Source organism: Polistes fuscatus, unplaced genomic scaffold (assembly GCF_010416935.1).
Source record: "Polistes fuscatus isolate 324 unplaced genomic scaffold, CU_Pfus_HIC Scaffold4, whole genome shotgun sequence".
Lineage (NCBI taxonomy): Eukaryota > Metazoa > Arthropoda > Insecta > Hymenoptera > Vespidae > Polistes > Polistes fuscatus.
In genome coordinates, this window is record NW_025113118.1 from 3,646,714 (window position 1) to 3,672,766 (window position 26,053).

General features: G+C 32.7%; 1 protein-coding gene and 1 long non-coding RNA gene across 5 annotated transcripts; one reads left to right on the top strand and one right to left on the bottom strand.

The window, feature by feature from the left end:
- Nucleotides 1-1,879: 1,879 nt before the first annotated feature.
- Nucleotides 1,880-3,640, top strand: LOC122520571. Of its 4 annotated transcripts, none has more exons than XM_043640668.1 (3): nucleotides 1,880-1,967; nucleotides 2,083-2,478; nucleotides 2,924-3,640. In XM_043640668.1, the coding sequence occupies exons 2-3, from the start codon at nucleotides 2,119-2,121 to the stop codon at nucleotides 3,323-3,325; spliced, it is 762 nt and encodes a 253-aa protein (XP_043496603.1). In that variant the 5' UTR covers nucleotides 1,880-1,967; nucleotides 2,083-2,118; the 3' UTR covers nucleotides 3,326-3,640. The 4 variants fall into 4 exon arrangements, with proteins under 4 accessions (XP_043496603.1, XP_043496604.1, XP_043496602.1 ...); XM_043640669.1 differs by having other exon boundaries at nucleotides 1,882-2,036; nucleotides 2,133-2,478; XM_043640671.1 differs by having other exon boundaries at nucleotides 1,915-1,967; nucleotides 2,133-2,478.
- A 913-nt stretch (nucleotides 3,641-4,553) lies between these two features.
- LOC122520573 lies at nucleotides 4,554-25,650 on the bottom strand. The gene is made up of 2 exons (XR_006304563.1): nucleotides 25,568-25,650; nucleotides 4,554-4,905 (listed from the first exon to the last, which is right to left on the bottom strand). It is a non-coding gene; the product is annotated as an uncharacterized LOC122520573 (long non-coding RNA).
- Nucleotides 25,651-26,053: the final 403 nt, after the last annotated feature.

Below are 26,053 nucleotides of genomic sequence, written 5' to 3' on the forward strand. Positions count from 1 at the left end.
ATGAAATTTCACGATGCTGGTAATTAACGTTAATGAATACTAAATATATTTCATAAGTCTGCTAAGCGTGAAATATTACGCGTAATCAGGTTAATATTCTTCTAGTATAAGAAAGTCGAGGTCGATACAATTTCCCCTCACCCCCTCTCTCTTTCTCACTCTCTCTCTCTTTCTCTCTCTCTCTCTCTCTCTTTCTCTCTCTCATCAAATGATTCTACGAACATTTGGAATTTCATGGTTGAAGTAGAAATCTTGTTTGGTGTGGTCGCATTTACACCGAAATTTAATTCTACCAGCTCGGAGGAGACAGACAAATCTAATGAAAATAATTTTAAACTTTGAACGAGACATCAGGGTGAAATCCAAGGGTCAGTTGCATCAAGTACGTTCATTAGTGATCCTTGATCACAAGGACTAAATTCAATGTTGATTCAGGAAGAGTTTATGGTTAAATTTTGATTCAACCGATCGGTTATTTGGTCATCGTTCTACGAACTGAATAATTTCTACATAATCTGATATTTAATAAAAAAAAAAAAAGAAAAAAGATTCAATTTGAAAACAAATAATTTCTCTTTTTCTTTTTATTTTTATTAACAATGGATTATCGCGAAATAATTTGTAACGAAAAATCGAATTATTTTATCGAATAAAATTGATGATCGAAGTTTTAAATTTAAATTTCGAATTCGAAGAACGAAAACAGAAAAAGAGTGTCGGGATTATTTAATGAATTATTTAAATGACCGTGCATAATCCCTCCCCCCCCCAAAAAAAAAGAAAAAAACGGCAACGAATCTCGTTTACAATTTCATTCTCTCGCAACTCGGATAATATTTTACGTACTTATTATGAACTCGTTTGTGATTTCTGTTTTATCGGTCGCGTTAAATGTTGATTAAATATTGAGAGAAATTATTTACTAACAACCAATCCGCGAATCTTTCTCTCTCTCGTTGGGTAATACGCACAAAGTCGTTCGAACACATCGACGATGTGAAAACAAATTGATACTTTTTATTTTCTCGAACGCTCCATCTATCGAAAATAATTTGATTACTCAACACATTTCTGTATTATCGATAAAACAGAATACATTTGAAAGCGGCGATTAAATCGGTGGAATAAACCAAACGATTTTTTCTAACGAAAATCGATCTCGACCCAATTTCTCGTACGATCGTTCGAAAACGATTAATTTATTTATTTAAAAACGTGTACGAACTGATACGAATGTATCGATTCGTTTTAAAACAAAAAGATAAGTAGGAATTCGACAGGAACTTTTTACTCGTCGCATTGATTCAACTTACAACCACACACCTGTCCGTTGCAAGCACAAACTTGCAACTCTAATTTAAGCGCATATATGCGCTCTCAAGTACACCGTGATATTTGTACCGTCAAATAATTTTTTTCTACATTTATATATAAAAGTTATTTCATTCTACTCAATGCTAAATAAACGTTTATTAATAATTTTTAAAAATAAAAAAATAAATAAATAAATGTTTCAAACACGAATGTTGAAAGATCGTAAAAATTATCCCTTTCTTTAATTACACCGATAGGCTTTGTAGCTATGAAATAATTTCTTTAATTTACTAAATAAAACTCATAATATTCTTTGATCTATAATAAAATAATAATAATCGAGGGATTGATTTTAATCGTAAAAAGAGACGTATAAATATTTGAATCGGAAACATTTCTTATCCGATTACTCGATGTGACACACCGAATGATTTCTCCCACTACTTCTTCTTCTTCTTGAACTCTGATGTGTAATGATGGTATGTAAGAAGAGGTAGGAATGACATAGCAACCGAGACAACCAAAAGAGTCCGCTGAAGTAGAATGAGTCACATTCGTTCGTGAACGAACACGCTTTTCCTAGCTATTCGTGACCGAGCTCTTGGGATTGTATCAGTCTGCTAGTTTGCTTCGTTTGTGGTAGACCCGGAACGGTACGCGTTCAATTTTTTGATAGAAAAATAGTTAAGAAACAAAACAGTGAAAAAATAACAAATGTGAAAGTACGTGTTATCGTTGAATTTTTTAATTTAAATTTAAAATTTTTAGAAAGAAATTTGTAAAAAATCAAACGTTAATCATCCAATGGCATATGACAGGATTGTTAAGTTTATCCAACTTTATCGATCATGCGAGTGCCTTTGGAATGTCTCTTCCAAAGATTATGGAAGCAAACTTTCCCGTAATGCTGCCTTCTACATGATATCCAGGAAAATGCAAATACCAGGTTTGGGCCCACGCGAAGTCGCCCGGAAAATAAAAAATCTTAAATCGGCTTACCAACAGGAGGTAAAGAAGATCGAAGAAAAATCAGTAACGGGAGTTTTTTATCGACCGAACGCCGTATGGTTCAATTTGCTCGACGAATTTCTTCGAAAATCTGAGAAATCGGTTAAACATAATCGTAGATTGAATGATCATCAATCAACCAATCGATCTGAAACGGTAATTTATTTATATTCATTCGTCTATTACTCGTTTATTCAAATGAATAATTAAGAAATCTATTTTTTATTGCACACAAATGTTGATTCGAACAAAAGAAAGTTTAGGAATATTTGTAATTTTTTACTTTACACGTAAAAATTTGCATTCCGATTTTAATCTGTTGCAACATATAAAATCTGTAAGAATACAAAAGCATTTATTTTGGAAGTTTGTTTGTTTTTTAATGTACTATAATTTAACCACACAATTCGTTTGTTATACAAATCTCGTACTCGTCATAAAACACTGTTCGGAATTTTGTTTGTTTTCAATCGAAGTACTAATTTTTTTTCTTATGCTATAAATATGAACAATAATAATTAACAATTCGTACACCCGATATTCTTAACCGATAAGAATAAGAACAGGATCGTCATAAAAATGTGAAACAATTGTTTTTCAGAGTCAGCAAATTGTGTCGAACGTTAACGATAAAAATAATGTTACGAATTTAACGAAAAATCTTTCTAAATACGAATCTAGCTCGGATAATGAAAGTAATTCTTCCTCGAGAAAAAATAAAACATCTGTAGTCGATGTTCTTTTAAACGGAAGACGAAGAAAACGAAGGAGGAGGGAAAACGGCAGGATAAAACTTAACGAATACGAAAGTTTTGGCAAATACGTTGCTACGAATTTGAACAAAATGCCATTCGAATATGCGATAACAGCAGAAACCGAAATTCATAGTATAATAATAAAATACAAGATTTATGCTATGCGAAAAATCGTTTGTCCGACGAGTAAAGAAACGAATATTTCTTCGATACTTCGTCATAGAATCGATGAAATACGACCAACATAATATAGTTTTGTTAATAGGATCAGAGATACGTTTGATATTAGAGCCAAAGTTTTTTAATCAATTATTGTATTTATATTAAACGTTTATAATGGCATCCAGATGACAATTCCAGTCGACGTATCTTTCGTAATTTTTGATATATTTTTGATAAAATATAAGCACAATATATTTATAATAGGTATTATAACTAAATTATATTTAAAAAAAATCCTTTTTAAGCATAGTCTGATTACGAATTTTTAACTGCAATTTATTTATATACAGAGTGTCCCTGTTCTAATTGGTGATAGAAACTTAGCGGAGAGTAATTTTACATGAAAAAAATAGTAAATCGAAAATTTATGATAAAATTTGTTCGGATGAGGAATTTGTAATAATTATTTTGAAAATTTGTCTAATACTTGTGCACTTGATTGAGCATGTAACTTTGAATACTAAAAATCTTGTTCGATGTGTATAAGATAACCGATACAAGAGATTTTAACAATGTTTGTGAAATATAATAACATATTACGGTTTATGCAGTTTGCATGAAAATTATATGACGGTAGAGGGATCATTTGAATATAATCATTGATAAACATAGTATTCATCTAGTCAATAAGAAATATTAATTTTAGCATATATATTGCAACAAATATTTATACGTCGTCGATATTTAATGCACAATGCATAAACCCTTATTTATGTCTCCGGTATTTCACGAACGGTCAATAAAAATGATATTTTTAAATCTCCAAACGTTAATGTCTTAAGAAAACACAAAAATGATCTCGAAAAATATTAAAGAATAAGATAATAAATCTACAAGAATCAAGAGTGCACTCTTATTTAAACAAATTTTTAAACGTATTAAACTAAATTGTATTCTACCTTTTCTACTTGCCATTAATTTATCATATAGAACAATTTCCTGTTCGTTTTTACGAACACCCTGCATAATAACGATAGAATAAGTAGTCTAATTAAATTATGTCACAACGATCATATATACACATGTTCCTAATAAATACAAATTTATAGATTAATAGATAATATGATATGAGAAAATATTAAATAATTGCATAGAGAAAATAAAACTAAACACGAAATTATTTAATTAGAAATAATTTTTTCGATTCGAGTCTTCGTTGTCGAATGTTAAATAAAAAAGAAAACAAAAAAAGAAAAGAAGGAGTAGGAATAGGAGGAGGAGGAGGAGGAGAAGGAGAAAAAAAATGAACTTAAATTTCTTGCTCAAGTGGATTTTCTTTTCTTTTTTAATCGTCAGCGAAGCGTCTCGTATCACAAAGGGTTAACGATATTCCATTTCTGAGCGATCGCGCTTCGCCGATAACAGGGCTTTCCATTCTCAACAGGCTTTCCGATTCTCGACGGCGTAAAATCAACAAGGAAGTGCTTTCTCTCTCTCTCTCTCTCTATCACACTCTCCCATTCTCTCTCTTCGTCTCCCTTTCGCGAATATATCTTCTATCAGCTCTTATTTTATCGTTTATCGATTACGGCCGCGCCGTTCTCTTCTTCGGTGTTTGTAATGAAGTTGGCATAAAATTGCAAATGCGCTTTTACAATATCGTTACCTGTAAAATTAAATGAACAAAAAGAAAATAAAATAATATATTTTATAAAATGAAAAACAAGCTAAGCTAAGCTAAGCTAAGCTAAGCTAAGCAAAGCAAAGCAAAACAAAAACAAAATATAAATAAATTACAGAACCAATATCCTGTTCATAGTCGAGCATATATATTGAATGAAAACTAATCTATGAAAGATTTAATTTTATATTCAAAATTCGAAGAAAAAAAGAGATAGAGAGAGAGAGAGAGTAGAATACAAAAAAAAATAAAATAAAATAAATCAAACAAAACAAAACAAAGCATAAATTACATGAGCAATATCCTGTTATAATCGAGCAAATATATTAAATGTAAATTCATCTATGAAAGATTTAATTTTATATTCAGAATTCGAAGAAAGAAAAAGGGAGAGATAGAGAGAGAGAGAGAGAGAAAGAAAGAGTAGAATCTGTCCCGTGGTAGAAAAGAAAAGGAACAAAAATGGACGAACGTGTGTTAGTGGTGCGTTTGATCCTTGGAATAAATCTCGACTATACGTTTACATATATGTAATATGTATCAGATCTATAGGAAAGTTCTGTCAGTTTTTAGAATCAAACAAAAATAATAAATTTTGTCATACCTCGAATAAACATTATTGAATAATAATAATTGCCTATCATTATTTACGATATTTTGTCAATTTGATAGCAATTTGTATATCTCTATTTTTAAAAAATGCTTTTTATACCTAAACGTGATACAATAATAAACGCACGAACTTTTGGTTCACCCTAATAATAAATATAATATATATATATATAAAATATAATAAAATAATACAATTATTTTGCTATTGTGTAATAATTATAACAAGTTAGAAAAAACTTGTGATTCATCCGAATAAAATAATATATATTTACTAGCAGCAGATGGACTTACTTACACCACTTTCAAAATAAACGGTCCATATATATATATATAAGAAGAAGGTGATGGGTGAAAGATCGAGTAGCGTTCATAGGGCTAGTCTTTAACGTCAGCAGGTCGCCTTGAAGACGCGTTTTCGTTGTAGCCAGGGATATCGACCGAGCCGACTCGACTCGACTCGACTCGACTCGACTCGACTCAACCTTCTCCACTCGGCTAGGTGCTAGGGAGACTCGGGGGTGGTTGGGGGTGGAAAGGCTGGAACACCCGGGGGAGGGGGGAGGGGGTTGAGTCTCGACGATCCCACGCGTACCACCACCATTACCACCATCACCAACCACCCACCCCCATCCCCTTCCAAGCCGCCTACGCGTCTCCCTCGATCTCACCCACACACACACAGACACACACGCGCGTACCTATATATACATACTTTACGTTATACCTCTTCATCCAGAGGTATATATACGATCCCAGCAGCAGTACTACTCTCTTCTAACGACCATAGGAGTGCGCGCGCCCACCCAACGAGGAGAACGACCAAAGAGAGGCCTCCTCCACCAGACAGGACGTAGGCCGTGCAAACATTCTATGCAAAATTCTCACCACTTTTATATTTCTTCTTCTTCTTCTATCCCCGGGCATGTGTCTGTCTGTCTGTCTCTGTGTGTGTGTGTATTTTTTTTTTCTTGTTTCTTTTTTTTTCCTTTAATTTTTATTCCTCGTCCTTATAATCTCTCTCTCTCTCTCTCTCTTTTTCTATTCCTTTTTTTATTTCTTTATTTCTATTTTTTCTCTATTTCACTCAGCGAACTTTTACCTCGGCAACTTCCCCTTTAGTTAGTTCATAGCGTTTGGGGGAAGGGAAGGGGGTAGGGGGACGAGGCGAATCGTCGTAAGCTTTGCGTAGAAAACATCAGAGTCGTTAGGATATCATCCCATTCGTTCGTTCGTACGTACGTACGTTCGTTTATTCGTTCATTCGGTCGGTCACGACTGCATCTATGTTCTTTTACTCGGCTTTCAATGAAAATCGATTTTCTACAGAGGCTTTTCAGTAGGATTTTAACAACAATTGTTAAAGCGTCAGACGTTATTTCACACCTGTTCTCGATACCAATATACATATATATATATATATATATATATATACAATGGTATACTTTTTGTGTATTATTTATTGTTAGTTATATAAATACAATAGGAACTCGATTTAAATGATTTATCAAATATCTTGATTGCTTGATTATTAAATAATTATATGAATCTTTTAAATGTTTACAATAGGTTCTTGGATTTATCATTATCGTTTGATTAATCAAAGATTCAAAATTGACTTAGAAAAACAATCCGTTCGTGTTTCTTTCAAAATTAATATAAGCTTTTGTTTATTTTAATATCAAACTTATCTAATCAATGATATTCGTAATCATTATCAAGAACAATTAATGGTGACAATCTAATTATAAAATTAAATAAAAAGAAAAAGTATAAACCTGATCTTGAAGGAAACTAAAATTATTCATCGCGTTAACAGTAGATTTACGAACTGAGCCAATTTGATTCATTAAAAATTTGATTACTATATATTACTATATATATATATATATATAACTTAAATATTATTTTTTAAAAACATATGTGTTGGTTTTTATAGTTAACTATTGAAATATAATTAATAATAAATATAATAAATATATAATAATATATAATAATAAATAGTAAATATTAATTTCTTCCCTGTATTAAACCCTTCCATTCAAACAATGTTTCCAAGTCATTAAAAAAACAAATAATCAATCACAAATGTCTGTAAATCTAACGTTAAAAGTTATTATTCGTTCGATAATAGTTTGCCGATGTTTGATTTATTGTTATAAGACATTTCGAATTTGCTGAAAGATATTATAGATATCAAACTAACTAGCTAGCTAGCTGTTCGTCGGGTTCGCTTCAGTCTGACAATGAGTGGAGGAGACTGTCTGCTACCTACGACTATCATCCATCCTTTCCAGCCAGCCGTTGCACGAGCCGTTTCAACCCCCCCCCTCCCCTTTCGTTCACCCTCCGCGAAACCCTCCGCGAAAGCCACCCCTTTTCTCCCTTGCATGTACGCACTCACACCTATATATGTAGATATATATATGTATAATGCGCCCAGAGTTCTCTCCCCACTCTACCTCGCATTTCCCCCACCTTACCTTGCATTCCCCCCACCAACTTACCGCTCGATGCTTTACGCTCCTTTGTCACGAGACATAATGACGCGATGCCTACATCTCTCCATCCCTAACCTTCCTCTCTTACCTCTACTACCCTCCCACCAACCCCACCAAGCCTACACTCACCCCCTCAACCAGGACAGAATTCACGCCGTCAGGAAGATCGAGAAAACTACGCGAGTTTATTTTATTTTTATTTTTATTTTATTTTAAAAACCGAACGGATTCTTTGATAAGATTTTAAAGTGTATGTGTGTGTGTTTTTTTTCTTTTTATTTAAATTTAATCGCAATAAGTTGGAGTTTTGCATAATTAAAGGAAAAATAAAATTGTCGTGAACTAAAGTAATATATTCGTTCTAGTTGAGAAGGTCATGGATACGCGCGCCTCGTTACTTTTTTTCTCTTTCGTTTTGTTTTTCTTTTCAATATTTAACGACATTATAATATTTTATGTTTTTTTTTCTTTTATATTTAAATTTCATTGTAATAAAGTTGAAGTTTTGCGTGGATTAAAACGAAACCAAACCAAAATAATTGTCCTAAATTAAATTCAAATATTCGTTTCAGTTGATAAGGTCAAGGATACGCCGTGTTACTTTTTTCCGTTTCGTTTTTATTCCTACTTTTTTTTCAATTAAATTCAATTCAAGTTTTTATATTTAAATTTCATCGTAATACGTTGGAGTATAATTGCGCGTTTAAACGAAAACAATTTATCCTCGACCGGAACGACAAATTCGCGTTCCATTTGGAAAAATTGTAGAAAACCTCGAGTTTCTCTTTATATTTTTTCTCTCATTCTTTAATTATCAACTTCACGGTTTAAAACACTTTAGTTTTATTCGTTTCGAAAACATTTTCCCCTTACCAAAGTTTGCGCCTGATTTTTACAGGTAAATTTTAAGGGCAACGCTTTAACGTATTTATAAATCGTTACTTTCCGATCTTTTCAAACAACCGATAGGTGTATGCAAAAATCCTTATGAGAAAGAAAGAGAGAGAGAAGAAACTAGAAAGATATCAACGACACTTTCAAAACTCACTGACGAAATCGATATTTAAAAGATCCTCCGAGGGGGTGGGGTGGGGGGGAGTTGGGAGGGAAAGGAGTTGAAGATAAACTCTGTAAGAAGCTTCAGAACTGAAATCTAATTAAGAGAGATCTTACTCAAAGAAAAAGAATAAAAAAAAAAGAGAAAAAAAACTCACGAATAGGTCAGACCCTTCGAAAAGAACTTATTAATTTCGATATCCTCGTTTCTTTTGGCGCCCCTTCTTTTTTTTATTTTTTTTTTTTTAACTTTATCTATTAAACGTTGCCAGTGAAGAAGAAAGTATCTTCGGGCATTGAAAAGAAGTACGAGGAAGGGAGGAGAAGGAGTAAGGAGGGAGGGGGGTGGTAATCGGAGAAAGCAAAAGAAAAAAAATACAAAACAAGAAAAAAAAAAGGAAAAATAAAATTATTCGCAGTCGTCCGCCTGTTCGTGATATGATTGCCTTCGTCGATGATGACAAACCTTTAGGGCGAGATATGGCGCGCGCGTGGCTCGTCTCGAGTGGTCGACAAAATAGCCGCAATTTAAAAGAGAGAGAGAGAAAACCGACCCTCCTGAAAAGTACTCGTACAGATCGGTGCTACTTTAAAAAAGACTTTCATCCTTCCTTCATTCTTTTTTTTCTTTCTTTCGTCCCCCTTCCCTCTTTCCTTTTTAATAACAATTTAAGAGAACTTACTCCCCCCCACCACCACCACCGCCACCACCACCAATCCCGACCAATGCCCCCACCACCACCACTTCTCGGCCACCAGCAGCCACCAATCGAGACAACTTTTCAAATCTCGTTGGTAAGATCGACACTACGATTCGCACTTGAATAAAAATAATTTTCTATATTTATAGACACGTTTTTTAGAATAAAGTAATTTATATCACATTCATCACAGTCATAATAAAATGTTACATTATTCGAGATAACACACCAATTATAGAATTATTATCATTTTTATATTATTTAACCTATAACTTTTGAATTTCGTTGTTGACATTAAATTTGCGAAAGTTTCGTTCATTATTTTTTAACGATTTACAAACATTGTTTGAATAAAAGAGCTGAATAGAAGGGACGAATTAATATTTACGTAACCAAAAACTAAAATATGTTTTTAAAAAATAATATTTAAGTTTTACATATTATAGAGTAATCAAATTTTTAATGAGTCAAATTAGGTCAGTCTGTAAATCTAGCATTTAAAAATCAACAACGTATCCTATCTAATATAAAACATTAGTTTATTTTTTTTTTACTTTTTTTTACTTACAAAATATGATGACAAAATTGATCGGAAAAAAATAAAAACAACTACGGGGGGGAAACATACTTCACATATATATCCGTGCTTATGGTTTATTGTAAATTCGAGGATAATTTAATTCCACATAGGATAATATGCAAATGAAGCTGACAGGAGGATAACGATCAAAAGGCGATAATGAATATGAACGTTTGTGGATATAGATTGGTGAGGCCTAACAGTGTGAAATCTCTAAACCGAAATCTGCAAACGGTAATCCCGTGCGGCGGTGGCGGCACTCTCAAATGGCAATCCAATGGTGACCCATTTTCACGTTCCTCTCATCTCTTCCCGCAATCCAATTTAATTCTGGAAATGACCTAAGCCATTCTCTTTGTTAATCGAAACCGTTCTGTTGTTGTACTGACGGACAGACGGACGGATAGACGGAATGATCGAAAGAGAGAGAAAGAGATACACACACACACACGCGCGCACAGACACACACATATACATACGAGATTGCGAACGTTTGTAATCCAAACTCTCTTTCTCCTCGATGAAGATTTCCTGGATAAAAGCACGCGAGAATATCCTATTGGCCACGTACACTACAATGTAGGCCCAACAATTTAATCGTTTGTTTAAACTATCCATTCTCTTGGTTTACGGTTAAATCGGTTAACCCCGATCGTAGAAGAAGAAACGGGAGAATAGTATTTTTTTTTTTTACAAGAAGCAAAGAGCTAGATTTATTGTTTTGTTAAGAACTGATAATGAAGACATCGTTTATTCGATGTTACATTTTTTTCCCAACATTTTTGATAGATTCGAATGATCGTTTAAATTGTCCATTCTATTGGTTTCCGATCGTAGAGGAAAAAACACGATTTTTTAATTTTTTTTAAACCTTTCAATGCCATGGGCGCATATATGCGTCCAACGAAAATAATCTGCGTAGACTAAGGGCGCATATATGCGCTTATCAATTTTTTCTACCTTCCTTAGCACGAGATGTTTTTTCTGTTTTTCTTTTTGTATTTTATCAAAATAGTTAAACATAAAGAAAGAGAGATATGGTATATTTAAAATACTGAAAATAAATATTAGTTGAAGAAGCATATTTGAAAATCGTTGATGCTAAATCGGTAAGTTCTTAAGAAAAAAAAGAACAAAAAGGTAAGAAAAGCTCGAGGGAAGAAGAATTTCCTATTTTTGGGAGAAATAATCAACAGCCATTAATAATTTTGTTAGATTATGAATTAACTAAGTTATGTTCCAGACTAGTCGAGTTAGGTGTTCGAAAACCGTATCTAACGTACTATCACTTTCCTTCCCCCATTTAGCGCCACCCCCATTACATTTACTTCTCTTCCTATTTTCAATAAAGATCCAAAACTAAATTATCGTTGAAAATTCTTACAACGAATTAATAATCAAATTATTAAATATTAATTAACGAATCTCTATAAAATATATGTATAAATGTTTTAGTATATATGTTTTGCATAGAGATTATTCTTAAAGAATTTTTATTAGCAATCGTACGATCCCAAAAAGTTTATGCCAATAACGTGAATAATTTTCGTTTGAGAATAATTGTTATATGAAATATTTAACAAGCCTTATTACGTTTCCAAAGAATTCTTAACATTCTTTTACGTTCACAATGAATAAACTTTCCTACTGGGAGAAAATTTTGCTAATTTCGAATAATTAATTTCCAATTAATTATGTTATAAAAAATGAAAGAAAATATACTCGTACATTGATCAAAATGTAAAACATATTGTTCGTACATTTTTTTATTAATAAATAAATAATTCTTCTGTTCCTTTCTCGCGTAAACGTATAGTTTCATCGTAATACTTCTAATAAATATTTTAACCAATTTAAAAATATTAATAGATCTAAAAATCTTTTCAAGCAACTCAATGCATACCTTAAAAGAAATGTTCGTGAACAAAACGAACGAACTACCCCCATATTTGTCCGTAAATTCGTAGTAACCAATTGATTGGAAAAAAAAGAAAAAGGAAAGAAAAAGAAAAAGGAAAAAGAAGGGAAAAAAAAACCAAAAAAGGCTGACGTTCGACAATTTAGAAATGTTGCCGTTAAAACCTAAGGTTTCCCTTATCTCAGAGAAAGGGAAAGAGATTGGAGCAATGGACGCGTAGTGCATAACTCGGCAAGAAAATACATAGGTACGTATGTTCAGGGAGACTTTGCTTGATCCGCGGATTAAACGACCTTCCTCCTTCTGCCGTTGGTCCATTGCCAACCTGATCCCAAGAACCTTCTCTTATCTGAATGCAGCTTGGCAAATGACATTGGTTTCCCCTTGAGATGGTTTGTACTTTCTCTTATCCCCTTTCCACTACATATCGATTCCCATTTTACCCCCCACTCCCCACCGTCACACGTCATCTCGAGGAGAACTATTTTCATCTTTTTATATTATCGTTCCAAGTAAACATTGATTCTTTATTTTTTATTCCTGAGATTCGTTGTTTTACATTGGAGGGCTCTTGTTTTTTTTTTTATTAATAATATATATATATGCAATATAATTTGGCTCAAATAGGTTCATGAGATTTTTATTATCCGTTTATATGTTTATTATTACTATTTTTTCTTTTTTTTTGTTTCTTAATTCAAACAATCGATCAAAAATTACACGCACGGATTTATTGACGTAACCCTAAACGAATTCGTCACCTTCTAATACGTGATAGGGTTATTCCGATGGACACAGGTAACTAATATTACGATAGCAATTCACAAAACCAAACGTCTATGTTAAGTGGAATTAATTAAAACTTTTCACTTTTTTTAGTTCTTTTTTTCTGCGACACTAGAGACACCAAGTAGAGAAAATTTAAAGGAAGGAGAGGGGCAAATTTTTAATCCTACAACAAAATGGAGACTATGAGATACGTAGGAATATCAACGTTTAAACGAACGCGCCCTTCTATCCTCACCCTTCGGAAGAAAAAAAGCTAAAAGAAGAAAAGAATAGGGGGGACAAAGAAAAAGAAAAGAAAGAGTGAAAGAAGGGGAATGCGAATTTGGCAATCGTAATAGAAGGGATGGAAAGGGGGCGGGGGTTTGAGGGATGTACGAAAATTGGATGTATACCTTGGAACGAGAAAGTGAAGACCGATAAATCGAGATATATAAAATATAAATCGATAAATATAAATTCCGAGATCGCGGATAAACGAAATGATATTTTCAATCTCGCGTTCGTTGTAGTACGGCTGATTGAAAATACGTTTTATTAAATTTATAAGCAAAATCGATAGCTATTTTACGTACTTAAACGAATACGCAGAGATACGCACACGCACGCACACACGTGCAAGAAGAAAATTTTCTTACGACGTAATATCGAACTTTACGGAATCAATCTTACCGATTTTTCAACCGATTTTTTTTCACACACACACACACACATACACATACATACACATACCACGCAAACGAGAAGGAAATTTTCTCACGACGTAATATCGAATTTGACGGAACCAACCTTAACGCAAATTTGACGCCTTACCGATTTTTCAACCGATTTTTTTTACACACACACACACACACACACATACACATACAACACAAACGAGAAGAAAATTTTCTTACGACGTAATATCGAACTTGACGGTTCAACTTTAACGCAAATTTAACACCTTACCGATTTTTCAACCGATTTATTTATTTTTTTTTTCTTTCTTAACCTAACCTTCCTTCTTTCTAACTTTTCTAATGTTTCGCTTTTTATTTTTTTCACCAAGTACGATACATCCGTACGATTTCAATCTTTCGCTGGAATTCACATTTAATCGCTTTTAAAATCTTTAAAATCGAATTCTCGGGAGAATCGTTGGTAAAGAAAAAAATAAATAAAAAGAAAAGTAAGAATATATATATATTTTCTTTTTTTAAACGCCGTTGACACGAACAACGATCCATATATATAAATATATATACATAAAACAGATAGAAAAATCCATTTCGTTGACAATTAAAATGAGTATACGGATTGATAGCAATTTAATCAAGATGTTTCGTACTTATATCGATGTTTCGTCGTCTAAAAAAAAAACCCCAAAAGAGAAAAAAGAAAAAACAAAACAGAAAGGAATATCTGAACAAACAGAAATATATATTTTACGTCGTTCACCGATATGGTGAAATGTAATCGTATCTCTGTTGAAATTAGTATCGTTTTCCTACTCTCTCTCTCTCTCTCTTTCACTTTTTATCCGTTCGTTGTTCCCACTGACCGAAATTGAGTTTCAGGATCAAATCGAAAGCGATCAAGTCGATGTCCGATCTTTCATTCAAAAGGGTCAATGGGAAAAATATTTCTATCTGACGTACGCTAACTCGCTTTTTCCATCACAACCCATCCTACAACCCTCACCACCCCATCTCACTCCACCCCACCTCTATATTGACACCTGGTCAAACTTCTTCATCAATTTCCAGTCTCGTTGCCTCGTCAAGATTTCCGATATATCCTCTTTTTTCTTTTTCTTTTTTTCTTTCTGTCTTTCTTTTTCTAACCGATCGTTTTCAATCGGATGCGGTTACTCGTACGAGATTGGAAAAAAAAAAAGATAAAGTAATTTATCGAAAATAATATTGAACAAAATAATATAATCAAATATTCGTATAATTAATTATAATATAACGTTTGAAATATTTAACAATGGTAATGTTCAATTTGTTTGAATTATTGTTATACGCGCTGTGAGATGTTTTTAATATCTCAAAAAACATAATTACTTTACGTTGAATAAAAATAATTTTATACTCGTTTACGTTGACACATTGTTTCGAGAACAAGAAAATGAAATTTTGTATTCGACGACAACCGAACGATCAAGTATCGCAAAAAAGAAAGTATACGTTACCGCAAGAACGATTTTTGAAAAATTGTACTTAATTTATTTTCAAACGATCGAATAAATATTTATAAGGATGGATTGAAAACAAGTTTTCATCTTTTATCATTTATTTTTCGCAAAATTAAAGGACTACCTACGTCGGACGAAAAATAATGAACTTTAACACAATTTTTGATTTTACTTTTAAAAAAAGTTTCTTATCGAAATTAAACGACGTTTCTGCTCAAAAAAAATTGTTCTCTGAGCGATACTTATTAAATACAAATATTGATTTTATTTTAAAAAGTTCTTATTGAAATAACATTAAACGACGTGTTTCTACTACATTTACCTAAGTATTCTTTCCGTGATAGTTATTAAATACGTGATACTTAAAAAAATATTAATCCAATAACGTAATATTAACTTGCCATTCGCTTTCTCATCTCGATTTCGGTAAAGGGTGGGGGGAGAGGGGGGCATAAATACGAATAGAATTTTCATTAGCACAAAAGCGATAGAATTCATCCCTGGAATAATCGTGGAAAGGTTGAAAGAGCACAAGAAGAATAAGAAGAAGCAAAAGAAGAAGAAGAAGAAGAAGAACCATATCGCGTTATGAAGCTCGTCAAGCTCTGTGAAGTTGGAAGAAATTTTACATTTCAAAGGAACTTTCAAGAGAAACTTGTTCTATGACGTTATAGGGCGTTAGTTCAATAAGACTTTAAAGTGCCGATCTAGTTATGAACTATACGTACGTAAGGTTTTTCTCTTGCAATCTTTTTTACCTTTTTTTCTTTTTTTTATATCCATTAATAAAGAAAAAAGTAAGAGAGAGAGAGAGAGAGAAAGATCGAATGAGCAATTAGTTGACGCTTTTTCCAATGAAATATTTTTCCAAAACGCGTCACTTTTAGATTTACTGATTAAATTCGTAAAAAACTCGAGATTATATCGTTTTTAATGAATTTAATTATTTTGGCAAAAGAAATAATCTTATAATTGCGTCAAATAAATGCAAGAAAAAAAGATTGATGATAAAAATGAGTATTAAAAAAAAAAATCAAATAGCGTAGAATTTGAAAGGAGTATTGGAATCTATGAAAATCAAAAGAGAAAGCAAAGGAAAACATTGACACCTAATCAAAAGTTAAATGGATTGATTTCTAATTTTACTGGTTTACAAATTTATATTCGAAACTCACGAAATTATTGGCTCATTCAATTTTGATATTCGAATCAATTGTTGTTGTTTTTCGTTAAAAAAAAAAAAAAAAAAAAAGAGAAAAGTAATTTCACGAATAAGAAGTAACAACAAATCGTTCGAAAAATAGATAAAGGAGAAAAAGTTTGTCTTCCCATTGGAGGATTACTATTACGTGGACTAAAACAAGTTATCAGAATCGTTGAGAAAGAAGAGAACTACTTTTGTGACCATATCCCATTGGTTCTAAGTTGTTCCAACTTGCGTGCGCCCTACATGGGTTACCATGGGAACGGAAAGGAAGCTACACGAGGACTATGCGAACCCTATGAAATTCCTTCTAAGGGCTGCAATATTTTATTTCGTACTTTTACTCTTAAAAAAACTCCAAATATTTCTCGAAACAAACAATTAATTTATTTTGTTAAACAATAGTCCGTTACTTAACATTAAAAATCAACAATTTATTACCATAATCGAACAATTTATATCTATTACAATCGAATGCAATTGATAACGGAACAATTTGACACAAATAATAATAATAATAATAACTATATTTGTAATTATGATCCTCTTTTTTGCAAAAACAAACAAATATAAAAACTTGTTTGACAAGACCACAAATTAATCACGACTTGACAATTGTTTCAAACAAATCGTATTATAATTAAAACAACAATTGTACAAGCGAAAAAAAGAAAAAATTACCAAAGCAAAACCCTAAAGAAGAAAAACAACAATATAATACACAAGTAAATATTTACGATACTAAATTATTAAATACGTTCACGTACGAAAAAACGTAGGAAATAATGATAATAATAAAAAAAGAGCAAAAATCAATGTTCCTATGAGAAAGAAAAAGATAGTGGGAAAGAAAGATGGAAGAAGATGGAAAATACAGAAAAAAGAGATATGTGTATATATACGTATATACGTTGGACGTGTTTCGGTGGCCCTTTCCGAAAGGTCCCGAAGGTCTCTCCTCCCTTTTCTCTGTTTCTTTATTCCACTGTCTTACCCCCTCGTATCTACCCTCTCGTGCATTGTCAAACTAAACGAGGGAAAGAGATAGAGGAAAAGGAAGAGGAATAGGAGAGCACCCACGGTGCTAACGATCCCTTTATGCATCACGTATTTAAGGGCCGGCACCACCGGTCGGCAAAAGTCTTTCAACTATTTTCAAGGATCATTCTCTCTCTCTCTCTCTCTTAGTCCCTTCCTCTTTCTTTCTTTTTTTTCCTTCTTTCTTTCTTTCTTTAGTTCGTATTTTTCATACATTTTTTTTAGGTTATCTAAGAGCAAAATTACTATTCAATCCTACTGGTACTTCTTCGTATTTTCATCCATAGAAACGTAAGATCGTTTTTAATGTGTTTTTCTAATCGATATTAGACGAATAAGTTTTACAATATTACGTTAGGCCTGTTTCTAAATAGTATATGTTAATAATTGATGCAATCGTATCATTGACTCGATTGAAAAGTTCGTAATGATTTGTGATAATGTTTCCTGACACACGTCAAACCTTTTTTCATTGCACCCTAAAACTTATGCTTTTCTATTCTAAATAATAATTTTCTCTCATTAACAGATATATAAAGGAGTAAATAAAAAAATACTGCCAAAAATAAGCTTTGAAAATTTCATTTAACACACACACACACAGTCGTAAATGCATAAGTGTTAACTTACAACTAAACAAACTGTACTTCAACTAGAATTTTTAGAATAGAAAATAAAACTTTTTACTATAGTTGCGTGTAATAGTTATAATAATAATAATAATAATAACATATGCAACAATGATTTATCCAAACGATCGAGTGGGAAACATGTCAAATTAAAAAAAAAATTAAATAAAATAAAAAAACAAAGGGCCATGGGAATCCGGTTAGCAGACTACGTAGTTGGATTTCTTGATATAAAGGAAATGTAAAAAAATGTTAGCAGGTAACATTACACGGGGAGGGGGGAAGGACTGGTAGAAAAAAAGGGGTGACAACCCCTCGAATTACAATACGACCATGTTCACGCTTCCTGGACAACCTTTCATGATACTCGTCGACGAGTTCTTTTGCTTAGGCCTCTGGTTACAACTACTACTCGTTGTTGCAATCAGCCTTGCACAAAGTTCCCCAACTTTATATCTCTTTTACACCTGTCCTATCTTCTTTTGCCCTTTACCTTTTTTCTCTCTCTCTTTCTCCCTTTAAGGCTTCGTTTAAGATGCGCTTACAACCACTCGTTAAAGCTAGTTTCGCATTTCCCCCAATGCGTGTGTGTGTATACGTGTGTGTATAAAACAAATGCTCGGAGGAAGAAGACGAATGGCTTCCTTTTTTTGTTATTTTTTACTCGACGATAAGTAGGAAAACGGAAAAGAAATAATACGTTGCCGAGTTAACGACCTAGTCGTCGTTAAAAACTAAAAACCTTGCAGAATTCCTAACCTAAAAAACACCACCGGCAAATCTTTAATCTGTTTTATTATATGTCACGCGAATTATTTTCTTTTCTATTGTTTAGCACGGTCTCGATTAATTTAAAATGAATGAAAATATTTGGATTTGTAAAAGTAAACGTGAAAAATTAATACAAAAAAAAAACGAAGTAGAAATGAGGTTAGAATTAATTAGATTTAACTAACATGGCTAATAATTAGATATATTTTGCAAATAAATTAACGATAATGAAAATTTGGATTGAATAGCATAGGAATAATGAAGTAATTTAGAAATTTTCGTAAGATGAGCAGACAAACAAGATAAAGAAGATAAAAAACAGACCTAGACGTTTGTATGGTTTGATAATAAATGAGAATTCTATCTCGACCGTTGGCATTCGCATTCACGCGATCTTACCGTAGCATCAAAATAAATGAAGTAATTTAGAAATTTTCGTTAGAGATACCAGACAAACGAGATAAAGAAGGTAAAGCTAAACCAGACACGTGTTTTAGTACGCATAAATGAAGCTCGATGGGATATCAAAAGATACGAAATAGGAAAATCGTTCAAAGAAAATTCATGCGAAAACATTTAGTAGAATTGGCAAAGAAAATGGTTTTGGAGATTCTAAGAGATTTTCGACGTGCCAGTTAGTTTAGAATTTGGAGAATCGTTGATGTTAGAGAATAATAAGAATATAAACGATATCGTTTCCACGTTTAAAACAGCGGAATGAGACTAACAAACAAAGTAGGAGGAATTTAAACGGGACGTTTTATGGACGGAAAATGTAGGAAAATGACGAGGTAAAAAAGAAGAAAAAAAAAAGAAAAGGGAAAAAAAAACAAAAACAAAAAAGAGAAGGAAGAAAGAAGAAGAAGAAAGTTACAAAGGATTTTCAATCGACGATTCTTGAATTGAAGGAAGAAGAAAGATGGAAGGGGTGGAGGAGGAGGAGGATGGATGGATGGATTTTTGTCGGCTCGGATGAATCGGATGCATTTTAAACGATGCCTTTTCCTGGGTAAAAAAAACAAGAAAGAAGAGAAAGAGAGAGAGAGAGAGAGAGAGAAGGATGATCCTGTTGTAGGAACGATCTAGGCGTATGCTCTATCATGTAGCTTCTTCTTTCCTCCAAAACGAGCCGAAACGCCGAAGGCTCTTTTGGCGATCTTCCAAAGGTTATTTGCGCGGAGAAGAGAGAACCCGCTTGAAGGTTGCTTGCTAGGTTGCTTGCTAGGTTGCTTGCTTGCTTGCTTGCTAGGTTGCTTGCTTGCTTCCGTGGCTCATTCCGCGACTTGTTCCACGACGTTTCATTCCTACTTGAATAAAAAAAAAAAAAAACTTCTTTACCTATACGACGTGATCATATTCTATACGTCTCGGAGGAGTACTGCTTCTTCGTGGATTCAGAAAGAAAGAAAGAAAGAAAGAAAGAAAAAGGGAAAACGTCCAAAAATTCAACCCCTTGATATTACGCAGAGAGACACAGAGGAAAAAGAAAAAAAAGGATGAAAAAAGAAACCCGCGAAACGGGGCCTTTAAACCGTGTCTTTAACGAATTCAAACCGAACGAAGGTGAAGAAAAAGAAAATTACGAAAAAAAAGGAAAGGAAAGGAAAATCAAGGAAACCTCCGTCGTACGTTGTGATCGTTATACCGATAAAATGAAGGGCGGATAAAAAAAAAGAAAAAGAAATATATGTATGAAATATCTATGGGGTTTTCTTTTTACTCAGTTTCTTTTTTATTATTTTTCTTTTTTTTTTTTAACCATTCCCCGTCAAAGGTCTCTCACTTATTCGGATTAGAGAAGCGCATGCGCTACCTTTCCACTCAGACTACGAACCCTCCTCCTCCTCCTCCTCTTCCCATACCCCCATGAATCAGTAATTAATGCACTTGCTGACGGGTAATTAGCAGCGACACTGTTAGGAGTACTTTCTGTAATATGTATCAGACAGCTTCGTGTATATATTGTTAAGCCTTCGATCTAATCCAATTCGAAATGAATGAATCAATGGTAACCATAAATTTGTGCCTACTATGAAACACGAATACAATACGAATGCAATTTATTGGATTTTTTCTTTTCTTTTTTCTTTTTCTTTTTTTTTTTTTTAATTATTTTTTATTACTTTTCTTGTTTTTTTTCATATACATGTACCTCAGAAAAACTCGATAACATCGAACACAGACCAATAAACGTACTATCTATGTACGTGAAATCGAATTTCGTTTTCATGTCGAACTAAAAATTCGCGACCCACTTATACTGGACGGTGAAAAAGGGAAGGGAAGGGAGGGTGAAACTGGATTGGACGTCGTGGAAAAAGTTTCGACTCCGCAACTATTTCGTTATTGCTTTTTATAGAAACCGAAGAGGATTTATTCGAAAGCATAGTTGAAAAATGGAACACTAACATCGGCAATCGTTTTCGTATATTCCTTTACTCGTTCTATCCTATAAACTTGTTTTCCCCTTTTATTATTGATAACGTATGTTTCACTCAACTTTGTCATAACACGCGATACGCTTATACGAGTAAAATTATTATACGATTATATCTATATATAATTTCTTATTTATTTACCCAATCTCAACGCTAATAAGATCGGGAAAAAAATTTGTCGTTGAAAGAAAAAGAAAAACAAGGGGAGAGGAGGGAGGTAAACGTTTACGCGAATTTTGTTCAAACTCGGGGCTGGATGTCCTATTGAAAAAAAGAATAAGAAAAAGAAATAAAATTTGCTTTTTTTTTTTTGTTAAACTCCGATGTTTCGAATGAATGACCAAAACAGGATTAAAAGAAAGAGACTTAAAATTATAATTGTACGAAGATATAATGAAGAGGGAAAGAGAAAGAGAGAGAGAGAGAGAGAGAGAAGAACTGCAGGTGTCTCGACGTTGGATATTTTATAATTAACGGAGGGGCCTAGTTAACGCATAAAGTAGTTTAGTGCTGCAATGTTTGCCCGGTGTCATTATTTGACAGTCGTCTCGCCGCAAGCGCAACCGCTGATCGAGTCGAGTCCCGGTGTATACGCATTGCGACGATTTGCCCGTATGCAACCTGTAAAATAAATTGGCCGCGTAATCATATCACCCAATCGAAATACCCCACCCACCCCCAACGAAACAAAAATTCGTACGATAAAAAAATAATCCTTGCTTGTTTGTTTATTGATTTTGTAGAAAATAAACTTCGAAGAAAAATGTTCTTTTTATACAAAAAAATAATCGTATTCGTAAGAAAAAGAAGATGGCCGCCGCGTGATCGTCCAATCAGAATTATCCTTTCTTAAAATTTCCTTTTTTCAACATGGCGGATTCAACATGAAGTCGAATCTTATTTCATTTTATTTTTTCAAATACCACGGACACATGACAACTGTCTACGGAATATTATTACCCTTTTATAATGATTTTTATCGATTAAATCTTATTCATCGAGTAGTTTTATTGTTTGAAGAAAATAAAAGAAAAAATTAAATATCAAATTTAATAACGAACGTTGAAAATAATGTCGAACGTATCGAAAATTTTATTTAGTTTTTCTTTTTTCTTTTTTCAATTTGATAAAATATCGAATAATCTGGTTAAGAGATTAAACAACCCTTGACAATTTTTGAACGTCGAATATGTTGTAAGAATAAGATACGACACCCTTTTATAACAACTTTAGAGTACCGTAATATAGTTCACGATAGTGTTCGTTCTATAATGGACCGTTTTAACGGTATCCCTTTATTGGAGATAAATTGGATGAGCTTTTCCACGATAAACGAACGTTTCTTCCTACTTAGGTTCGACCTACATCGACATAGTTTCAACTTTCGACGTAAGCCTTTACTTGACGAAAACTTTCCTGATGTTTCTGTTCATGCTTTTAAATTTATGATTAGTATGTCTCTGTGTTATAATCATTTAGAGTAAAATTTTTATGATTTCTTTTTTTTTTACTATACATATTTTAAATTTATTTTGTATTACAAAATATAAATCGTGAAGTGATGCAAAGTTTATCTTCAAATATTTCTTTATGCGAGGAAACAAAAAAAGTATATTTTTCGAAAGAACTTTGTCGAAAAGTTCGATAAAGGTATAAAAAAAAAAAAGAAAGAAAAAACTTAGTTGAAAAAAAGAAAAAACGTTCTCACGCGAGCGCGCGTTAAACTTTTATATATATGTATATTGAATACATCGAAGCTTCGGCGAATAATGGATCCACTGTTAGGATCGTATTCATTCTCAAAGGAAGCGTTTGCTTTTTACATTCGTGCAGAAAATAAAGTCCCGGTCCACAAAGTTCTATGAATTGTAAAAAGTTCGCTGGTAACTGAAACATTCGAGAATATATCGAAGGAACCCCGTTCTCAAACTAGAACGTTTATTTATTCTGAATATTTACGAAAGTATATTTCCTTTGATTTTAACCTATATCCCCCCCACACTCTTCTCTTTCCTATTTTTGTCTCCCACCCCCATGATAAAGTGACAGACAAGAATCGTAAATGTATAAATCATTTCAAATTCTCTCCCCACCCCACCCCGCAAAAAAATATTGTAACGTTTGATAGATCATAAAGGAACTTGATCAAAACATAAAAAAAAAAATAAATAATATATATATCCTAAGTGTGAATAAATAATTTCAAGCCGCCAGAGGAAAAGTGATTAGAACGAACGTTTACTTTTTTTTTCTTTTTTATTATTAATCGGACGAAAGCATCTCTAAATCATTATCAGCTCCCCACCCCCATCCCGGTAGAATCGTACCGAGTATCTCCTTCTTGGTAAAGTGTAACAAAAAAAAAGAAAAAAAAAAAGAGAGAAAAAAAATAGGAAAATGTTAAAAGACAAGGATCTCTCGCTTGGAAAAATAGAAGAAACCAGCAGGCGCATTAAAGGATTCCCCACGCGAGGATGCATGCTGCCTGGCTGCCGATGGTTGGTTGCACCACCACCGGTTGGTTGGTTGGTGGATATGCACCACCGGTTGGTTGATTGGTGAATGTGAATGTGGATGTGGATGTGCTGCTACTGCTACTGCTGCTTCAAGAGGGATCAATGAACAAGTTCAATAACCTTAAATCCACTTGACGTCCAACCATCCCTATCGCTAAACCAAAGTACTTCGTTTCAACAACCAAAATAGATATTCATTTTCGAATAGTGCTATTTTACTACTGATTCTGACTTCTGAGAGACTAATTCAATAACCGTCGTCGCGTCTCGATTGCCCAAACCGTATGCTAAAGTTCAAAGACCCTTTATTGTCAATTGCGTTTTATTGATAATAATCAAGAAAATGTCGATCGTTTAATGCCCGATGCTCTCTCTCTCCCTTCCTCAATGTTATCAAAGAAAAAAAAATGTCTTTCCAATCGTGACACCGCCGTTCGTGAACAACCCCCCACCCACCCATCTTCCACCTTCTACCTTACTTGCATTTCTTCTCTTTTTTTTTATTTTTTCTTCTTTCGACGAATTTTCTTTTAACTTTCCTGATCTCTTTTTGTTTTTTCTTATTTTTTTTTTTTGGTTAAGTATTTTTACGCGATTTAATTAAAACGTTTTTATATATAATATCTGCTTGTTATTTTTCATTTAATGAAGAATTTGATATCTCTGATTTTTATTTTAATGTTAAAACGTGTTCCTTTTATTTTTATATTTAGATAAAATAAATTTGTAATACTTTTATGTGTATCATTTTTTAAAGTTAACAATGAAAATAACAATAATTTGGCTCGTATATATAAGAAAAAAAAAAATTACGTGTACTATTTTTTAAAGAATATTTGTATATTAACGAATTAATAATTCACATAATTAAACGTCTGTTATTAGCTACAATTAAATGCAACAAATAATTTTAAATGATTTCACTTTATATAGCAAATAATTTCCTGACTTTGTCGAAGAAATAATTATAAGAGAGAATATTTCATTATATTAATTAAACATAATTATATATATATATATATATACAGACAATTAGGGCAAACATTATTTAAATATAAAAAAGAAATGTGTGGTAATTATTAATTAACTTGCTAGGTTTATTAGAATATTAAAAAATATATCTATATATAAAATTATTTTTAATGATAAATAATTAAAATATGTATACGCATATGCCCAGAATAAAAATAAAATCATTCAACTTAAAAAATATGTAAGAGACATATTATAAATGGAAAAAAAAAAAAAAAGATAAAACAAATACCAACAATACTACGTTGCTTTTCCAAGCTCTCCTCAAAGTTCTAAGGATCAATAATCGAAACCATAAAAGGTGAACGGATTAAAGTCGAACACCCTATAATAAAAAAAAAACAAAAAGACCATCCGCATAATGCAAGTAGGTGCAATAGGAAGAGAAAAATTAATGTGTAATAAAAAAGAGAAGAAGACAAATGTATAAAAAGAAGCGTGCTAATCTGTCAAAAAGTACCACCTGCATAACGCTGGTAGGTGCACAATAGAGAAAAGAAAAAAAAACTTAAAAATTGTCTAAATACAAAAGAACGATAAAAATTATTGCGTAGAAAATAAGAAAGAAAATATATATATATACATATAAAAAAATAAAAAGAAATAGCACACCTGCATAAAAGACATTTAAATGGAAAAAAGAAAATAATTGTACAAAAGGGTAATAAATATAGTAAAAGATGCGTACTGACCTCGTCCACGGTAAAAAACACGAGCAGAACATATCCAAGGATAATCGAACGCGTCTGAGAAAATAAAAATAAAAGAAACAAAGAAAGAGAGAAAAAAGGGGTAGTAGTAGAAGAAAGAAAAGATTAAATGTTTCACATAGGTTGGCGTATTACTTGGAAAGGGGAGAGGAAAAAAAAATGAAAAGAAAAAGTACGTAAAAGGAATGACAAAATGAGAAAAACTGTGCGTATGCTTGTGCGTGTGCGTGCTCGTCCGCTTATACGAAACGTGGATTTTGGGGAAAAAAAATCAAATTTTATTTGTTGCACTCGAAATAAAGAATTTCAGCACGATCGTGACGAGCACCGTTCGCAAACTGAATATTCCTTTCTCGCGCGAACCTAACCGCTCGGAGGGGGATGTTGGCTGGGGTAAATGATCCGCAAGAGGGCGCAAAAGTCTCTCTTAGAATCCTTAGGGGTGAGTGCTAATAGCAATCTACAGAC

Coding starts and splice junctions, on each gene's coding strand:
- LOC122520571 (XM_043640668.1), top strand. CDS start 2,119: ATGGCATATGACAGGATTGTTAAGTTTATCCAACTTTATCGATCATGC. Junction 2,479..2,923: donor CAACCAATCGATCTGAAACG/GTAATTTATTTA, acceptor ATTGTTTTTCAG/AGTCAGCAAATTGTGTCGAA.